This window comes from Crotalus tigris, unplaced genomic scaffold (genome assembly GCF_016545835.1).
Source record: "Crotalus tigris isolate CLP2741 ecotype Arizona unplaced genomic scaffold, ASM1654583v1 scf7180000020032.448945, whole genome shotgun sequence".
Classification (NCBI taxonomy): Eukaryota; Metazoa; Chordata; class Lepidosauria; order Squamata; family Viperidae; genus Crotalus; species Crotalus tigris.
This window is the reverse complement of record NW_024097827.1, coordinates 219,079-237,352: the sequence shown is the minus strand read 5'-3', so window position 1 is coordinate 237,352 and position 18,274 is coordinate 219,079. Positions and strand designations below refer to the sequence as shown.

The following is an 18,274-nucleotide window of genomic DNA, read 5'->3' as shown; positions in this document are numbered from 1 at the left end:
ATAATAACTTCAGTAGAATTCTGCTGAGATTCCTCAATTAAACTTTAATTAGGACTTCAAATAGCACCTTTATTGTTTTCAGATCATTTTGTTTATTTACCATTTAATGCATAATTTGAAAAATAAAATCAAGAGTGTGCCATAATCAAAATTAGTAATGGCCCACGAATACAAAAAGTATCTAAAATCAGTAATTCAGTTGCATGAGTCATTTTTGCACATCATATTTTAAAACAAAATTACAGTATAGTTTATTACCTACCTCCCTCCCCAAACAGAGATGCTTCAGTCTTCTGTTTTTATTCTTTCTACAATTTTAGATTTTTAGAAAATTGCACATTGTGGTGTTCTATGAAGAGTTTCTGAATTTCAAGATATTTGATACTTTTATCAAATTACTAAAGTCTCTTTATTAATTTCTCAGGTAAAGAAGTTGGGGATAGTAGCTGTTAGTAAGTATAAAATCAAATACGCTTAAATGTGCAACTTTTAAATTTTTTCTCTATAAAAAGTGAAAGTTGCATTTAATACTACTGTTATACTGAAAAACCTCTACAAAATATCACATAAAAGAAATCTTTCTGTAATCTAATTTAGGGGTATATTTTCTAAATAGTTTGATCTTTGTAGTATGTATTGTTCATTAATGAACATATTAATATATTACAATTTCCTCTTAAAATATAACTTTTTAATATCATATAAACACATTAATGACCTACATTACAGCATATCAGTATTGATGGATCCTAGGACAATCTCTATAATACCCACATACATTGAATTTTATAAAATTTCTATCAAGTTTTTAATTTTTGGTCAGGTCTTTGAAGGTCTTGATAATATTATAGCTAGTAGATACATTTTTCATATGGAGGCTGCAGTCCCAAAATAGGATCTGTGCATATAAGAGAGTATTCGGAAAGTAGACAGCACTTAGGCTGGGATTCTGACTAGCCATTAGTCTGATAATATTTTTTGTTGTGACATAAATGATGCCTATTGTGCATATCCTTAGTTGATTGAATTGTATTACATCCTTTATTCCCTGGATGAAATGGGCATTGCTAGCCAAATGGATCGTTCCATATATCACTGACCATGTCCCTGCCACATAGTTCTGGAAAATTAGGAGGCTTTCTGGAGTTATTTTTGAATTATGTAAAATTTTATTATATGATTAGAAATATATTATAATGTTAGTCTTATTAGTTGCACTAGATAGCAAGATGCATAGCATATACATTTAATGATTGAAATAATAAAATTATGCAATAATTAACTATCTTCATGTATTTATATAACTTTTATATCTGACAGTTCATTTTCAATTGTGTATTTTCTACTTATTGGCAATGCCAGACTTTTTGAAAAGTTATACAGCTGCCTTAAAAATTAAGATGAAGGAGTAAATGGCACTGAAGACAGTGGTTCCCCCAAGTCAGTAGATGTTGGATTATACTGCTATTCCACAGACTTTAACAGAAAAGTAAATGGGGTGCCCCTTATCCAGATAATTAATGTAACTTTTAGTAATTAATCTGTTTTAAATCTACCTATAGTTTTATATGCCAGTATATATACTCCATAGAAGCAATATATATAGATTGCAGTGTTGAGAAAATCATAATTACGTCATAAGTGTTTCCTGGTAATATGTACTTGAAAACAGATTATTTGCTTTGCTTTGTTCTATTATTCTTTTAGGCAATGCTTTGCCACAAAATATTACATGTTTGGCAGCTGATCGAATGCTGGTCTTTGCATCATGTGGTGCTTTTTTGTATGCTTTTGCTCGCAACAAAGAGGTTTGTACTGATGTCAAATAATATGCAGTGATTTGTACCTTATACTAAATTTAATGACTGTAAAACCTCAATTTAGTGGAATTCTGTTTTATGAGACATCAGATGCAGTGAACAAAATGTGTATCTGGATATTTTACCAAAATATGGAATGAGTCCATTATATCTAAAGTGGTATAAATCTTAAATTTTTATTTATTTCATTTGCAAGCTGATGTAGTTATATAAATGGTGTCATGCCATTTGCATGATTATACAAAACAACATAAATTTAGATTCAGTGGATATTCAGGAGTAATGGGGACACATGTCTCCCCCCAAATGGTCCTTTAATTTGAGGGTTTGTAATATTTATGTTTAAGATATAGATATTGAAGATATTTTAGTTTAGATTACTTAATATTTGAAGAAATAGGCTCCAGGGCCATATAGGTTACTTTAAAAAATCTTTAAAGTAAATTCAGCTGAAATTAATAGGATAGATCCAAGAAAACATTATTGAACTCTTGCTTTAAAACTATAAAATAGGTATTTAAACATTGCTTTTATGACATAGCTGATTAGAATACGTTAATAGAAATAACATATGATATCCGTTGAAGAATGATGTTTCCATGTATATTCTTAGTAATATTAGAGCATAATATTACACTTCATGTCCCTTTGAAAAGAAAAGGTGGAGGATAGGTTCAAAAAAATTGTTAGCAATTTTGATAAGCCAAATCTGTATTGAAATATTTTGTACAAAAGAAGTAAGGATACTGTGAAGTATAGATGCATATGAATAGAATGGATATGTAACTTGGTCTTCTTACCACCAGATAGAAAGATGCCAGGAAGAAAGTAAAATAACAGAACTGAAAAAGATCACTGTTGTTTAGAATATTAACTTAGGAAACTTAGGAACCAGCAACCATTTCAAATACATTTCATTGTGTTTGAAATGATTTCATTTTTCATAGGGATTCACAATTATGCTTCCCTAGAAAAGGCATTCCTTTAAAAATATTCTCCCAAGTTCAGAGGAGAGCTGAAGGATTTCTCTGGCCTCACATGAAGGCCAGAGCATCAGAAGGACATCTGCTTTTAAACATGCTCATTATGACATCATAGACATTTACAGCTAACAACTGAGTAGAAGAATGATGATTTGTTTCAGTATTTGGCAATAGACTGCTCACATAATCAAGGCCTAGTTTATTTTTGCTTAGGAAAGGAGCCTAAATTCATACTTGATTTATCTTTTGAATTCTGTAAAAAAAAAAAAATTAAATCTATAGAATTAAAATTTTATGTGAGACATATTAGGGCTTTTAAAAGACGTCTGATGTATTTAACACGCTCCTATTGTCCAAATACAATGCATTATTTTATTGAAGTAACTGCAGTACTTTGAATTTTAGGTGGTTCACACTTACTCAGGTCACCCGACAGATATCCTTTTTATATTGCCATTTGGGGATCATGTCATCTCTGTAGATAATGAGAGCATTCTTATTATTTGGGATGTGCAATCAGAAGGTAAGACTAGTCTTTTTAATGTAATAACTACTGGAAAAAAAGTAAAAAGATATTTGTGATGGACAGGGACTAATGCTATTCTTTGTTCTGCAGAAGAATACTTGCAGCTGGATTTTGATAAGACTGTATTTGCCATTTCTGCAGTTTTACACCCATATACTTACATGAATAAAATACTTCTTGGTAGTGAACAAGGACCTTTGCAATTATGGAATGTAAAATCCAAGTAAGAACTGTTCTCTCTAGAGAGTTAAATCGTTTGTTATTACTTAGCTCTTATATTTTAAAATGGGTCCCCTGGTCCGTGGACCAGTACCGGGCTGCAGAATACCAGCAACCAGGCTGCACAAACAAGCAAAGCCCCATCCGCAGGATGCAGGCAGCACACAAAACCATGCAACCTCCGGTCCCTGGAAAAACCTCTCTCCAAGGAACCAGTCCCTGGTGTTCAAAAGGTTTGGGACCTCTGTTTTAAAACATGGAATGTGTGATGACCCAGGGCACAGCACAAAAGCAATGAAGTCAGCTGGCAATGTACACAGTTTTTTAATTGCTGCAAAGTTCCTCCAAATGCTCCCACGTTTGCTGGCAAGCCTCCAACCCAAGCACACACACACACCTTCCAGCAATTCTGGCTGAAGGCAATCTCCAGGTGTGCTTTGTGGGATGGGGCAGGACACTTAGTAGTAATTTAAATGGAAGGTAATAACTTTTCATCCTCTGGTGCTTGTAAACTGAGTAACAAATGTCCTTTACTTAAAATTATTTTGGATACGATTGTGAGTATTTTTGATCATTTAAGTAATTCTTAATATATTTCTTTCCTCAGCAAACTCTTATATACATTTCCAGGTTGGGGTGCAGGAGTGACAGTCCTTGAACAGGTAATTATGAGTTACAGGTTTATAAAAAATGAATATGTAACTGTTATATTACATTTTGTTCATTAATAGTACTTTAGAATATTTTAGAAACTGTTGGCTTAGTCGGATCTATTCCACCAAGTCTTTCTCTAAATAACACTTAACCCATATAGTGTAGACCAGTGGTGGCGAACTTATGGCACAGGTGCCAAAGGCGGCACTCAGAGCGCTCTCTGTGGGCATGCATGCCGTCGCCCCAGTCCTAGGCCTTCAGCTGGTTTAGTTAATTTTTTTTTAACTTGATGCCTCTATGTTTGTTTGACCATAGTTCCCATAATTTCCAGTTAATATATATTTGGGAAACATAATACAAGACAAAAAACGTAAGACTACTTTTGGATCAGATCTTGGCCTACCTAGTCCAGAATTTTCTGGCACACAATGACTTACTGCATGCATTTGGACTCACAAATCTGTCCTGGTAAGAAATACCCCCTTCAACTTTAGTTACGCAATAACCAAAATGTTACTATGAATTAGGGCTACGAAAAAATTAATATTTGTAGCTGATTTTAGCTGACTTCTATGAACATGCTGCCTTTTAACCATCCAAAATGATTATCTTTACTGTACACCACATCTGTTAGTTTTCCATAGCAATAGTAGATAACCAGTTTCTTCTTGATAGTTTACATACAGTTAGCTGGATTAGACTTGTTTTATGATAGGATGTCTTTAGAACTAAGTCTCATTCTAATTTTTGTAAATATTTATTTACATGAGCATCTTCTCATTCTATTTTTTGTAAATATTTGTTCACATGAGATTGGTTTATATATTGCCATAATCAACAAAAAGAACGGAGGAATCAATATGTCTAGAAAAAAAATTCTGCTAGAATCATATTTCCAGTGTTTTCAACATGATATTTATGTTATATTTTAAAATCAAAAGAGTGTTTTATTATGCATACTAATTTTCTTTGCAGGCACCAGCAGTGGATGTGATTGCAATTGGGCTTGTGACTGGACATATAATAGTGCATAATATTAAATTTGATGAAACACTGATGAAATTTCAACAGGATTGGGGGCCAATAACTGCAATATCATTTCGTACAGGTAAATTTCAGGATTTATTAAATAATAATAGGAATTGGAAAATGTTCAGGGAATCCAGAGTATCTCCTATGTTCTGAATTAAAAATCCAAACAGAAGATAATATTGATTTGTTTGTTAGCTTAATAACTCTTATGCTTCTTTTAATTTATTCTTTTTTGCTGCTGGTTTTGCATGCTTGCCTTGGTTGTGCCTTTGAGTCAGCTTTGACTCCTGCAAGAAATAGTCCCTGCAGTTTTCTTGGCAAGATTTCAGAAGTGGTTTACTCTTGCATTTTTCTTAGGCTTGAGACAAAATGACTAGCCCAAGGTCATTTAGTTGGCTTCATGCCCAAGATAGGATTAGAACTCAGAGTCTTCCAGTTTCTGGTCTGAGACCTTAACCACTATACCAGTGGTTCTCAAACTTCCTAATGCCGCAACCCTTTAATACAGTTCCTCATGTTGTGGTGACCCCCAACCATAAAATTATTTTCGTTGCTACTTCATAACTGTAATTTTGCTACTGTTATGAATCATAATGTAAATATCTGATATGCAGGGTGTATTTTCATTGTTACGAATTGAACATAATTAAAGCATAGTGATGAATCACAAAAACAATATAGCAATGCTCGCTGGAGAAGCTTACTCTTCCTTGCTCAAAAATGTTGGGAGGGAAGGGGAAGGAAGGAAGGAAGATTGAAGGGTAAATGAAGGAGATAGAGAAGGAAGGAGATTGAACGGGAAAGGAAGGAAGGAAGGAAGGAGAAAGAGTTTGAAGTGGAAGGAATGGAGATGGAAGGAAGGAAAGAAGGAAGATTGAAGGGAAAAGGAAGGGGATGGAGAAGGAAGGAGATTGAAGGGGAAGGAAGGAAGGAGAGATTGAAGGGGAAGGGATGGAGATGGAAGGAAGGAAGGAAGATTGAAGGGGAAAGGAAGGAGATGGAGAAGGAAGGAGATTGAAGGGGGAAGAAAGGAAGGAGAGAGAGATTGAAGGGGAAGGGATGGAGATGGAAGGAAGGGAGGAAGATTGAAGGGTAAAGGAAGGAAGGAAGGAGAGAGATGGAAGGGAAGGAGATGGAGATGGAAGGAAGGAAGAAAGATTGAAGGGGAAAGGAAGGAGATGGAGAAGGAAGGAGATTGAAGGGGGAAGGAAGGAAGGAAGGAGAGAGAGATGGAAGGGAAAGGGAAGGAGATGGAGATGGAAGGAAGATTGAAGGGGAAAGGTAGGAGATGGAGAAGGAAGAAGATTGAAAGGGGAAGGAAGGAAGGAAGGATTGATCTTTGGAGAGTCATGTTTTTCCAGATGTGATGAACTGCAACTCCCAGCATTCCCCACTCTTGCCCTCTCCCAACCCCCCCCGGGACCTGCCCGCCCCTCCAGCCTCCTGAGTGCCATCGCAGCGGGGTCATGGGAGCCCCTTTTCATGCCGCTCAGCCCTTCACTGCCACGATCTTTCCCTGAGAGGAGCGCAGCCGGAGCGCCAGCTCCTGCTCAGAAAGCGCCACTTCTTCCCACTCAGCCCGGCCGGCTGGCCTCCAACACACATGCAGGCATCGCCGCTGCCTGGCCACTTCCGAGGCCCGGCGCCTGGCGAGCCAGGAAGGAGCCATTCCTGCCTGCCAGTCCCAGGGCTGCGCCGGGCGCCAGACGGCCGAGGCGGCCCCCAACGGCGAGGGAGGCAAGCTGGGCGGTGTGGGGGAGGCTCCAGCGCAGCATGGAGGGCGGCCAGGGAACCAGGAGGCGTGGGAACTGGCTTGGCGCTGCAGCTCAGCCAGCAGCAGCAGCAGCAGTGCGTTGCCAGAGCAGGGCAGGAAGAGAGGAGGCAGTGGTGGCAAGTCATGAAAGCAGCGTCCACCCGTTGAGGGTGCAAATGCCTTGGATGGTTTGGCTCCCCGACCCCTTTATTTACTGATCTGCCACAAGCTCGTGCAAACAAGCCCCCAGGAGTTCTGAACGAGCAGTCGTTTAAAAAAAAAAAGCTTTAAGCAACGAGGCAGAAAGGGGAACTCGCTCATGGCTCTTTTTTTCCCCTTTCTCGGCGACTGGGAAGGCAGCAGCCAGAGATGCCACTGCACAAAGGGAAGCGGAGAGAGGGGCGAGGGGGAAAACCTCACTCAACTTTCCTTATCAGACCCGGTTCCCTTCTGGTCGACCCCCACCCATCCACCCGCCCACTTCACCTCCCACTACAGATTGACGCTACCCCTCGGGAGTATTTCGCCAGACCTTTTTTTTTTTTTTACCTTATCCCTTTGCTTTTCCCAGACAGAAGCCAGGCAAGAGGACCTGAAAGACGCCGAGCAGGAGGTTCATAGCCGTGGCAACGCAGCAGTAGCTGCTCTGCGATGAGTAGTGCAGCCGCGCCATGCTGCTGAGGTGGCTGCTTTCCTGTCTGCCCGAGCTGGCTGGCAGAACTAGCCTTGAGCAGAAATTCTAACGAGCTTCTCGGTTCCTAAGACCGTCAGAAATATGTGTTTTCCGATGGTCTTAGGGAACCCCTGTGAAAGCGTCGTTTGACCCCCAAAAGGGTCGCGAACCACAGGTTGAGAACCGCTGCACTATACCAAACTGACTCTCAGCCATACTATAATTTTGTGAATTTGAATATACCTGTTTAAAAGATATTTTAAAGCTCCTTGACTTTTTTTCTTCCAATAGTAACTGTTAAGAATTTACATTTCTTCCCCCCCCCCCCTATTTTTTGGATCAGATGGGCATCCAGTTTTGGCTGCTGGAAGTCCTATTGGGCATATTGGCTTATGGGACCTGGAGGAAAAGAAACTTTTGGGCCAGATGCGAGATGCACATTCTACAGCAATTTCGGGTGCGTCATTTGTCCAAGGAGAGCCACTTCTCATTACTAATGGTGCAGATAATGCTATACGGGTAAGTTGCGTCTGTTTATATAATCTTTCTCCAAAAATGTTTATGTACTTTTCATCTACGTTCTTTATTTTGTTCTAGGAAACAAACATGTTTCATATTTTCAGTTATATATATAATTTTCAGTTACTGTTTGGGTTGTTAAAAGTGGCAACAGACAGTTTGTACCTTCAGACTTACAAGATATTGTTAATATGGCCTTAAAATAAAGTAGAATTAGCTCTTGTAGGCATGTTCCTGTCTGCTTTACCTGAGAAAACTACATGCAATAAGGTGTATCTGTATATGCATACACACAGAATTACACATCAGAATTTTTTTTCAGGCTATGATGCAGTCTTGTACAGATGGCTCATTAAAAATCCTATTGGGTCAAATTTTGTATAATTTCCTTTCTCATCTTGAACTTGTGCAAGATGTCAGTATTCTCACTCAAAATCAAAAAGATTTCAGCTTTTTAAGTTTTTTCTTCAGTATCCTTTTTATTTTTAAATTTGTGATGTTAGAGGTGCCACTGAATTTGGGGCTGACACAACACTGCAGCCCCTGGCATAGGTTATATCCAGTTCATGTTCATAATGGCTTAATGGCTTCTTTCAGTTAAAAATTGAAAGAGGTTAATTCTCCCGGCATAAATAGCTTGAATGTGATATTATTTTTTAACAGTACTGTGTTAAATATAGCAATACTCGTCCAAATAATGAGGGGAAAAAATCATCTCAAGAGAAATATACACAAAACTCCTATGCATTAATACTTCATTATGATTTTGTTTAACATTATGGAGACCTGATGTTACGTTGCATAGGAAAGCTTTCCTTTTATTTTGTTGCTTACAGTTTGTTCATTTATTTAATAGGTATGGATCTTTGATGGCCCTGGAGGAAGTGGTAGACTACTAAGATATCGAATGGGGCACAGCGCACCTCCAACAAAAATCCGGCATCATGGGCAAAATGGGCAGCAGATTCTTAGTGCTAGTAAGAGTTCCATTTTCTGTTGAAATGACTACAGGTAGTCCTCACTTAATGACTATTCAGCAAGCATTCAAAGTTATGGTGATTCTGAACAAATGGTACAGGTAGTCCTCAGGTTATGGCCCACAATTGAGCCCATAATGCATGTTGCTAAGCGGGACGTTTGTTAAGTGATTTTTGCTCCATTTTATACGACCTCCCTTGCCTTGGTTGATCAGCGAATCACTGCAGTTGTTAAGTTAGCAACATGGTTGTTGAGTGAATCTGGCTTCCCCATTGACTTTGCTGGTCAGAACGTCGCAAAAGAGGATCATATGACCCCGGGACATTGCATTCTGGTTGCCTATCGGACTCCGGGTCCAATTCAAGATGTTGGTTATTACCTTTAAAGCCCTATATGGCTCAGGGTCAGGCTATTTGCGAGACCGCCTTCTACCTCATAGTTCCCTTCGTCCGGTTAGATCCCACAGGCTGGGCCTCCTTCAGGTCCCGTTGGCCAAGCAGTGCCATTTGGCGGGGCCGCAGAAGAGGGCTTTCTCTGTGATGGCGCCCACGTCTTGGAACCAGCTCCCCCCGGAGATTAGGACGACTCCCACCCTGTTGGTTTTCCGTAAGCTGCTTAAGACCTGGCTTTTCCGGCAGGCCTGGGGTTTATAAAATCTGACCCCGGGATGACTGTTATTGTATTGTCTGTTTTGTCATGTTATATAGTGCTTTTATTGTTAGCCGCCCAGAGTCCTGCGGGAGTGGGGCGGCTTATAAATTTTAAAAATAAAAAATAAATACATAAATAAACCATAAATATGAATCAGTTGCCAAGCATCCAAATTTTGAACACGTGACCATGGGGATGCTGCAACAATGTAAGTGTTAAAAGTGGCCATAAGTCGTTTTTTTCAGTGCTGCTGTAACTTCAAACGGTCACTAAGCAAATGGTTGTAAGTTGAGGACTATGTCTGTTTATAACCAGTCCTTGAAGTCAGGGCCATTGCAGTTCCCCCATAATCATGCAGCAAAATTCAGATGTTTGGCAACCTCCTACATTTATGACCACAGCATGCACTTTAATGCCCTCCTTTGCGCGCGCGCGCGCACACACACACACACACACACCCATCTCTGCCCTTTTGGACACAGCACTCAGATGCTCTTGCTGCCACCCCACCCCCACTGCCTCAGCTACCTTTCCTGTCTTCCACCTCCAACTGCTGACCCAGCCTAGCTCTTCAGGAGGCAAAAGCTGGCTTGGCCTGCCTTAGCTGCAGGAGAAAGAAGACAACAAAGGTAGTTCATAATGGTGGATGGTAAAGGAACAAGGCCTTTGGAGTGCTGGGTGTCCAAAAGGGCAGACATGGACAGTGGGGATAGACAGATGGAGAAGAGTCAAAGCAAAAGCGATTGGGGCAAGTCATGAAATCAAGAGGTCCTCTCTTAACAACAGTGCAGTCTTAACTTAACATCCACAACCAAGACTTCTAGAACTGCTTATCGTTAAGCTGCTTTGCTTAGCAAGAGAATTTCTGATCCTAGTTAGGATTGTTAAGCAAGGACTACCTGTGGCACTGTTTTAGATAAAGTGGCATGATATTTGCTTACTACATTAAGTGTCCCATATTAAAGTTTAGTTTTAAATGAGTTTGCTAAATTTGTTTTGGCTTTGTCTCTGATACAAATTTAACTGGAATGTATCTTGACATTTTTCATTGTTTACACATTTCTAAAAAATATTAGGGATTTTGTACCTGCTTCTCACGGAAGGCTTTGCTTTGTAAATTTCCTAATATAGCTTTGGAGTAAATGTAAAAGTTGTTGAGTAACCAAGCAAATTTGTATTTGTAAATGCCAAGCTTTATTCAGTGGTTTATATATGGGCTTGTATTTCATAGATAAATGAAAATGCCTAAAATAAACATTTGCACAGGAAATACTTTCGCTCTCTCTTTTATATTTTACTACAGGTCAAGATGGTACTTTACAATCATTTTCCACAGTGCACGAACGATTCAATAAAAGTTTAGGACGTGGTGAGTGCTGTAAATGCCTTTTTTTGAAAGAAGCATATAGCTAGCAATAAGAGATATAATGTTTAATCTGGGTAACGAGGGAGGAAGTTGGACTTTTATAGAAAACGTTTCTTAGTCCAGGTGAGGTAGAAAATATGAAAAAAATGCCTTAATTATCAGTCAAATTGCTTTGGCAGGATTTGATTACATCTCCTTGCTAGTAATAAAGATCTTTCCAGAAAATGAAATAATTCTTGTTCTCTGGGTTTGCCAGCCTTGCAGATCATGACTGCAGAACCAGCAGAAATTATGTGCAGAGAAATATGATTGGTTGAGAAGGGAGAACTTCCTAGTTAAAAGCGTGTCTTCTTTATATTTGAAAGTATTCATTTTTATATGTATCATCTGTTCTGATAGAAAATAAATAGAATTGGATAGTCTCCTAGTAGGAACTTGCAATTTCCATTGACCTGAGGACCACACTAGTTTTGGGGGGATTTTTTGCATTATTTTGCGTGGTGCATTGCAAAAGTAGGCAGGGCCATGGCCAAGTGGATCTTGTTTATTACTTAAGTGGAGTCATGTATTTTAGGTTTGAATTTGTTATGTTAAATTTTTGCAATACTTATATCACCCAATTTGCCCACTAAATGTCTTTTAAAAAAGTGGAAAAAAAATGCAAACAAACCCCCAAATTATGGCTATACCCTCAAGGGGCTTTGGGGCCTACGGGTGGGAAACTAGGTAACTGGCGGCATAAGGCCACACTTTTTATACCACTTTTGAACACATAGGGATGAGAAATCTTCCATAGGTATGAATATTCTGTTATATACATAGCTGTTTCATTTATCATGTTTCAAGGTTCGATAAATAAGAAGAAATCAAAAAAGAAAGGACTTCGTTATGATACAATGGCACTTCCCCCTATTACAACATTTGCAACAGGTAACTGCTGCTTAATTTGAATGAACAAGATTATAATCCATCATATCAAATACTTTTTTTAATTCATGGGAATTTTATAAATATTCTTCACTAATAGAATTGCTAGTACTGTTTTACCTAGGTGAGCTGAGGTTATTTATTTTTGTCACTGCCAATAATGAGAGCCAGTTTGGCATAATAGTTAAGGCATCAGGCTAGAAACAGGAAGACTATGAATTCTAGTCCCACTTTAAACCAAAGCCAACTAAGTGACCTTGGTCAGTCACTTTTTCTCAGCTCTACAAAGGAGAAAATATCAAACCACTTTTTTGCCAAGAAAACTGCAGGACTTGTCCAGTTAGTCTCTAAGAATCGGACATAATTGGATGGAAGAAAAAAAAAGCCAACAATGTATAGAGAAGTGAAATTCTTGTGCTTTTTATTCTTGAATAAGATTTGTCTTGTCGATGTGAGCTATAATGTTCTCATTGTGTAGAAAAGCATTTTGTAGATAATTTAATCCAGGCCTGCACAAGATATAGCCCGTATATCACATGCAGCCCATTGAGCAGCCTTCTATAGGCCGCCTGCATTTTAAAAATAAATTCGGCACTGCCCCGAAAGACACGCTGCTGAGCATCTCCAAGCTTCTAGGGCTGCCACTGCTCCATCAGCTCTCAATAGCTGCTTAGTATGCTATGTATGCTTTTGCAGCCTGTGATGATTTTTAATTTATTAATGTAGTTTTCACTCTACATTTTGTGCCAGTAGAACCCAACATTGCAGCATTTCTGACAGATGGCTGTCCAGTCTCTGTTTAAACACTTTTAGCAAAGGAAATGCCATCATTTCCAAAGCAATCTGTTCCATTGGTGTGAAAAACTTAACCATTAAGATTTTTTCCCAGATATCTGACCTAAATCTATTTTCTTATAATTTAAACCTTTTTCTTTTCTTTTTCTTTTTTTTTTTATTTTTATTCATAATACAATTAAAACAACAATGGACAAACATGACATTCCAGAATGAATTTTCCTATCAGTTCCTATCATGGTACAAAAGTTTAATACATCGTTCTTAACCTCTGTATAAGCCTCATCTTCTATACAATACAATTATATATACAATTATATGTACAGTTATATATATATATCTTTTAATTCTACCATTAACTTGAAGTCCGAGCAGTTCTTAATTCATACCAACGGTAAAATTTGCCCCAGATTTCGAAGTATTCGTGTTCTGTCTTGTCTTTCATAATCATTGTAAGCCTGTCCATCTCAGCACATGATAAAATTTTATGCAGGATCTCTTCTTCTGTTGGGGTTCCCTTATTCCTCCAATTTTGAGCAAAAACCAGTCTGGAAGCCGTTAAAATGTGTAGCATTAAATAAAGTACGCCTTTGTCATGCTTTTGCGTAGTTAAACCTAATAGAAAGAGTTCTGGTTTTGGTTCTACCACTTGCTCTAATATTTCTTCCAACCATACTTTAATCCTGTTCCAAAAATCACGAGCTCGCGTGCATTCCCACCACATATGATAGTAAGTTCCACTTGTCAAATTACATTTCCAACATTTAGGGGAGACATTGGTACACATTTTAGCCAATCTTGTGGGTGGGAGATGCCATCTATAAAACATTTTGTAAAGGTTCTCTTTGTAAGAGGTGGCCAAAGTAAGCTTCTTGTTTCTTGCCCATAGTTCTTGCCAGATGTGCAGATCAAAATTAAGACCAAAGTCCTTGCTCCAATTCAACATAGTCACTTTTACTTGTTCCTCATACATTGCCTGATCTAACAAATAGTAGTATAATTTTTTAATCATTTTATCCTCCGACCCCAAAATTATTTTATCCAATTCTATTGGTTCTAATTTAATGCCTAACTCTTTTTTGTCTTTCCGATATCTCGCCTGCAGTTGCAGGTATGCCCACCATTCTAATTCTATCCCTTCATCCTGGAGGGTTTTCCTGGATTTCAATTCCCGTCTTTCATCTAAGATATTTTTATATGTTATGGTCTTGTCTAATTGGGTAAATTTTGGGTGTACATATATTTCTAAAGGTGAGATCCAACTAGGTACTTGGGTATAATTTGGTTGCCAAATTTTTGTCCATACATCAATAAGAGCTTGCCTAATATAGTGTCTTCGAAAATATTTATGTACTTTATATTTATGATCCCATAATATGGCATGCCATCCTATTTGTAGATCATGGCCCTCCAGACACAATAGTCTCCTGTTTTTTAGTAATATCCAATCTCTTACCCATACTAATGCTGTAGCCTGGTAATATTTCTCCAAGTCTGGAAGACCAAATCCCCCCCTTTCCTTTGAGTCCTGCAATAATTTTAATTTAATCCTTGCTCTTTTTCCTTGCCAGATGAATTTACACATCATTTTATTCAAATTTTGAAAAAATTTCTTGTCTAATTTTATAAGTATACATTGGAACAAAAATAAGATTTTTGGCAACACATTCATTTTAATCACCGCAATTCTGCCCATAAGAGAGAGCTGTAGGTTAGTCCAAATATCAAAGTGCTTTTGAATCTGTTCTATTAACTTATCATAGTTATCCCTTTTAAGCATATCGCATTTGGCAGTCAGTTGTATCCCTAAATATCTAATTTTATTTGTGATTTGAACACCTATTCTGTCAACCAATTCATTTTTCTGTATTTTAGTCATATTTTTGACGAGCATTTTAGTTTTTTCTTTATTTATTTTTAAACCTGCTATTTCCCCATATCTATTCAATGTTTCCATCAGTCTAGTCCCTGATTGTAGTGGTTCTTCAATTATAAAAACTAAATCATCTGCAAAGGCTTGTATTTTAAATATCTCTTTCTTGATTTCTAAACCTTGGATCTGTTCATCTTGCCGGATTGCTCTAGTTAGTACCTCAAGAGATAATATAAATAACAGTGGTGATAGTGGGCAACCTTGCCTCGTGCCTTTTTGAATTTGGAAACTCTCAGTCGGTTCTCCATTGATTATTACTTTGGCCACCTGCTTAGAATAAACTGATTTAAACATATTTAAGAAATTTCCCCCAAAGTCCATATACAATAATTGGTTGAACATAAAATCCCATTTTACATTGTCGAATGCTTTTTGTGCATCAAGAAAAATTAAACACATTTGCTTTTCATTATGTACTTCATAATACTCCAATGTGTCCAAAACAGTCCTAATATTGTTTCTTATATATCTTTTAGATAGAAAGCCGTTTTGATCAGTATGTATAAAATCCACTAAGAACCTTTCAAATCTTAGTGCCATTATTGCCATGAAAATCTTGTAATCCGAATTCAAAAGAGAAATGGGTCTATAGTTCTTAATTTGCGTCAGGTCTGTGTTTTCTTTAGGAATCAAAGTGAGGAAGGCTTCTTCTCATGAAGCTGGTATTTTAGCTTGGGTTAAAACCTCATTAAGTAAGTCCAACAGCATTGGGTTTAAAGATTCTTGTGCAATTTTATACATTTCTGCAGGTATATCATCTGGCCCAGGTGCTTTATTATTCTTCTGTTTCTTAATTGCGCCCGAGAGCTCTAAATGTGTTATCTCTATATTTAGAAGAGTTTTAAATTCTTCTGGCACCTTGGGTAAATCGGCTAATTGTAAATACTGTACTATGTCATAGTTATTTCTCTTTTCGTCGTCCTTGTATAAATTCTTATAAAACTCATATGCCACTAGCTTCTTTCCTTCATTCTGGCATACCATATCACCTTTGGCGTTATAAAGTTTAGTAACCCTCTGCTTATTGTTATGTTTTTTGATTTTATAAGCCAACCATCTCCCTGGTTTATTGGCGTTTTCAAAGAAATTTTGTTTAGTACTTTTTATCTGCTGTCCTAGATCTTCCTTCACAATAATATCCATCTTATGTTTAATTAAATCTATCTGTTGTTTCAAATCACATATTTGTTGTTCATTTTGCAGGTTATCCTCAACTTTACGCAGTTCTTCTAGTTGTCTTTGGCATTGTGTTTTGATTTTGTGTTGCCTAGCCATATAAGAAATTACAACGCCTCTCATGTAGGCTTTGGTTGTATCCCATAGATTTTGGCAATTTGTATCCTCCTTCTTGTTTGACTTAAAAAACAGATCCAATTGTTCTTCTAATTTTGATTTGAATTCTTTATGGTTTAAGATTGCCCTTTTTAGAGTCCATCTCCTCGTGTTTTTTTGCCCCTTCCATCTAATTCTAATCGGATTGTGATCAGCCCAGGTGTTCGTATCAATTACAATCTCCTCTACTTCTAAATTTAAGTCAACTGACATCCACACCATATCAATTCTGGACCAAGATTGATTACGTCCAGAATAGAAGGTAAACTGTTTTTTCCCAGGATTCCTTTCTTTCCAAGTATCCTGTATATTAAACTCATCTGCCATTTTTTAAAAAATATCAGATATTGTTCCTGTAATTCTTTTTCTACTCTTTCCACATTTATAATCTAGGTTATTATCCACAATTGCATTATAGTCACCCATTATGCAAATGCTATCATGTTCCAACTGGCTAATAATGTTATAGAGCTTCTTATAGAAGCAATTTAAACCTTTTTCTTGACTGGTCTTCTGGAACTACTGCCTCATTATCTTCCTGAAAACCCTCTAGACACTTGAAAACAACAATTTGCAATCTTTTCTTTTGGCTTAACACATCCAACATTTCCAACTATTCTGCAAGTTTTGCTTTTCTGATCATCCTGGTTTGGATAGGCTATAGTTTGTCAGATGTTTTCCCTACAATACAATGCCCAGAACTGGACACAACATTGCTAAATGTGATCTGAGCATCCAGAATAGAGAATTGCAGTTTCTCCTGATTTGGCACTGCTGATGCATTTGGGTTTATTTGTTTTTTTTTTTTTTTTTTTTTTTTGCAGCCACCTATACTGTTGGTTCAACTTTCAATTCATCAAGTTATCCAGATTATTTTGAAATGTACTGCAGTATGTGATTTTCATCCCCCAAATCCTATGTTCATCCCTTAGATATTTTTTTTTAATCCAACGTTTTCATTCATAGCATTTTGAAGTTGGAAAGCTGGAAAGAGTCATAAGCTTTAGCAAAGATATATCAGGCCTTAATCAGGTGGCGCAGGAGTTAGAATGCAGTATTGCAGGCTAACTCTAACTCTGCCCATAGCCTGGAGTTTGATCCTGACGGGGCTCAAAGTTGACTCGGCCTTCCATCCTTTCATAGTTGATAAAATGAAGATCCAGATTGTTGGGGGCAATATGCTGATTCTATAAACTGCCCAGAGAATGCTGTAAAGCACTATGGGGCAGTATATAAGTGCCATTGCTATAGCTGTTAATCCTGACCAAAGCATATGTTTCAGATTCCCTCAGGGAATAATGTCAGCCTGAAGGAAAACTGCTGGTTTTCAATAATGTTGACCTCTAAGTTAGAGTTAGCACAAGAAAATATTATTTATTCTTGGTTCCAATATAGGCAATTATCAGATAGATGGAAGATGGACTGTAAGGTGGGTTTTCTCAGAGAAGATGAAAATCTTATTAAGCAAGTGAAGGATCAAAGACAAACCCACATTAAGAGAATTTATGGGGTTTTAGTTGAATTGGATTCAGAAACGGAACTAATTAAAGATTGTATGATTAGATGGGCGCAGAATTTTGGCGAGCCAGTTCCATTGGACACCTGGGAAACTATTTGGGTGAGAAATGTCAAATTTACACAAGCACAGAACTTAAGGGAGAATTTTTATAAAATGTTTTATAGATGGCACCTTGATCCACAAAAAATGTCTTTTATGTACCCTGACTTACAACCTAAATGTTGGAGATGTGGTTGTATGGACGCTACTTATTATCATATTTGGTGGTCGTGTAGAGAGATAAAAGCATTCTGGATTAAGATATGGTGGAATATCCAGAGAATTTTTAAAAGGAGGGTAAAATTTACTCCACAATTATTTTTGTTAGGTATAGTTATTGATTGTGATACAAAGGAGGTTATATTGATGTTAAATTTGATTACAGCTGCGAGGCTGTTAGTAGGACAATATTGGAAGAAGGAATCTTTGCCTACATTGCAGGAATGGTTTCTTAAAGTGTCTCATTTGGCGGAAATGGCAAAGATTTCGCCTTTCTTAAAGGGACAAACGCAAGAGAAATTTCTTGCTGTTTGGGATAAATGGATAAAATTCATA

At 37.5% G+C, this 18,274-nt stretch overlaps 1 protein-coding gene across 2 annotated transcripts in view; it reads left to right on the top strand.

Annotated features, from left to right (window-relative positions):
* The window catches only part of WDR36 (WD repeat domain 36), a 44,178-nt gene that overhangs the window by 2,142 nt on the left and 23,762 nt on the right, over positions 1 to 18,274 (top strand). For both annotated transcript variants that reach the window (XM_039365314.1, XM_039365315.1), the window contains exons 2-11: positions 425 to 452; positions 1,708 to 1,808; positions 3,209 to 3,326; positions 3,420 to 3,552; positions 4,156 to 4,210; positions 5,178 to 5,310; positions 8,004 to 8,179; positions 9,036 to 9,156; positions 11,112 to 11,177; positions 12,021 to 12,104. In XM_039365314.1, coding sequence (XP_039221248.1) covers positions 425 to 452; positions 1,708 to 1,808; positions 3,209 to 3,326; positions 3,420 to 3,552; positions 4,156 to 4,210; positions 5,178 to 5,310; positions 8,004 to 8,179; positions 9,036 to 9,156; positions 11,112 to 11,177; positions 12,021 to 12,104 — 1,015 coding nt within the window. The remainder of the gene's footprint in view (positions 1 to 424; positions 453 to 1,707; positions 1,809 to 3,208; positions 3,327 to 3,419; positions 3,553 to 4,155; positions 4,211 to 5,177; positions 5,311 to 8,003; positions 8,180 to 9,035; positions 9,157 to 11,111; positions 11,178 to 12,020; positions 12,105 to 18,274) is intronic.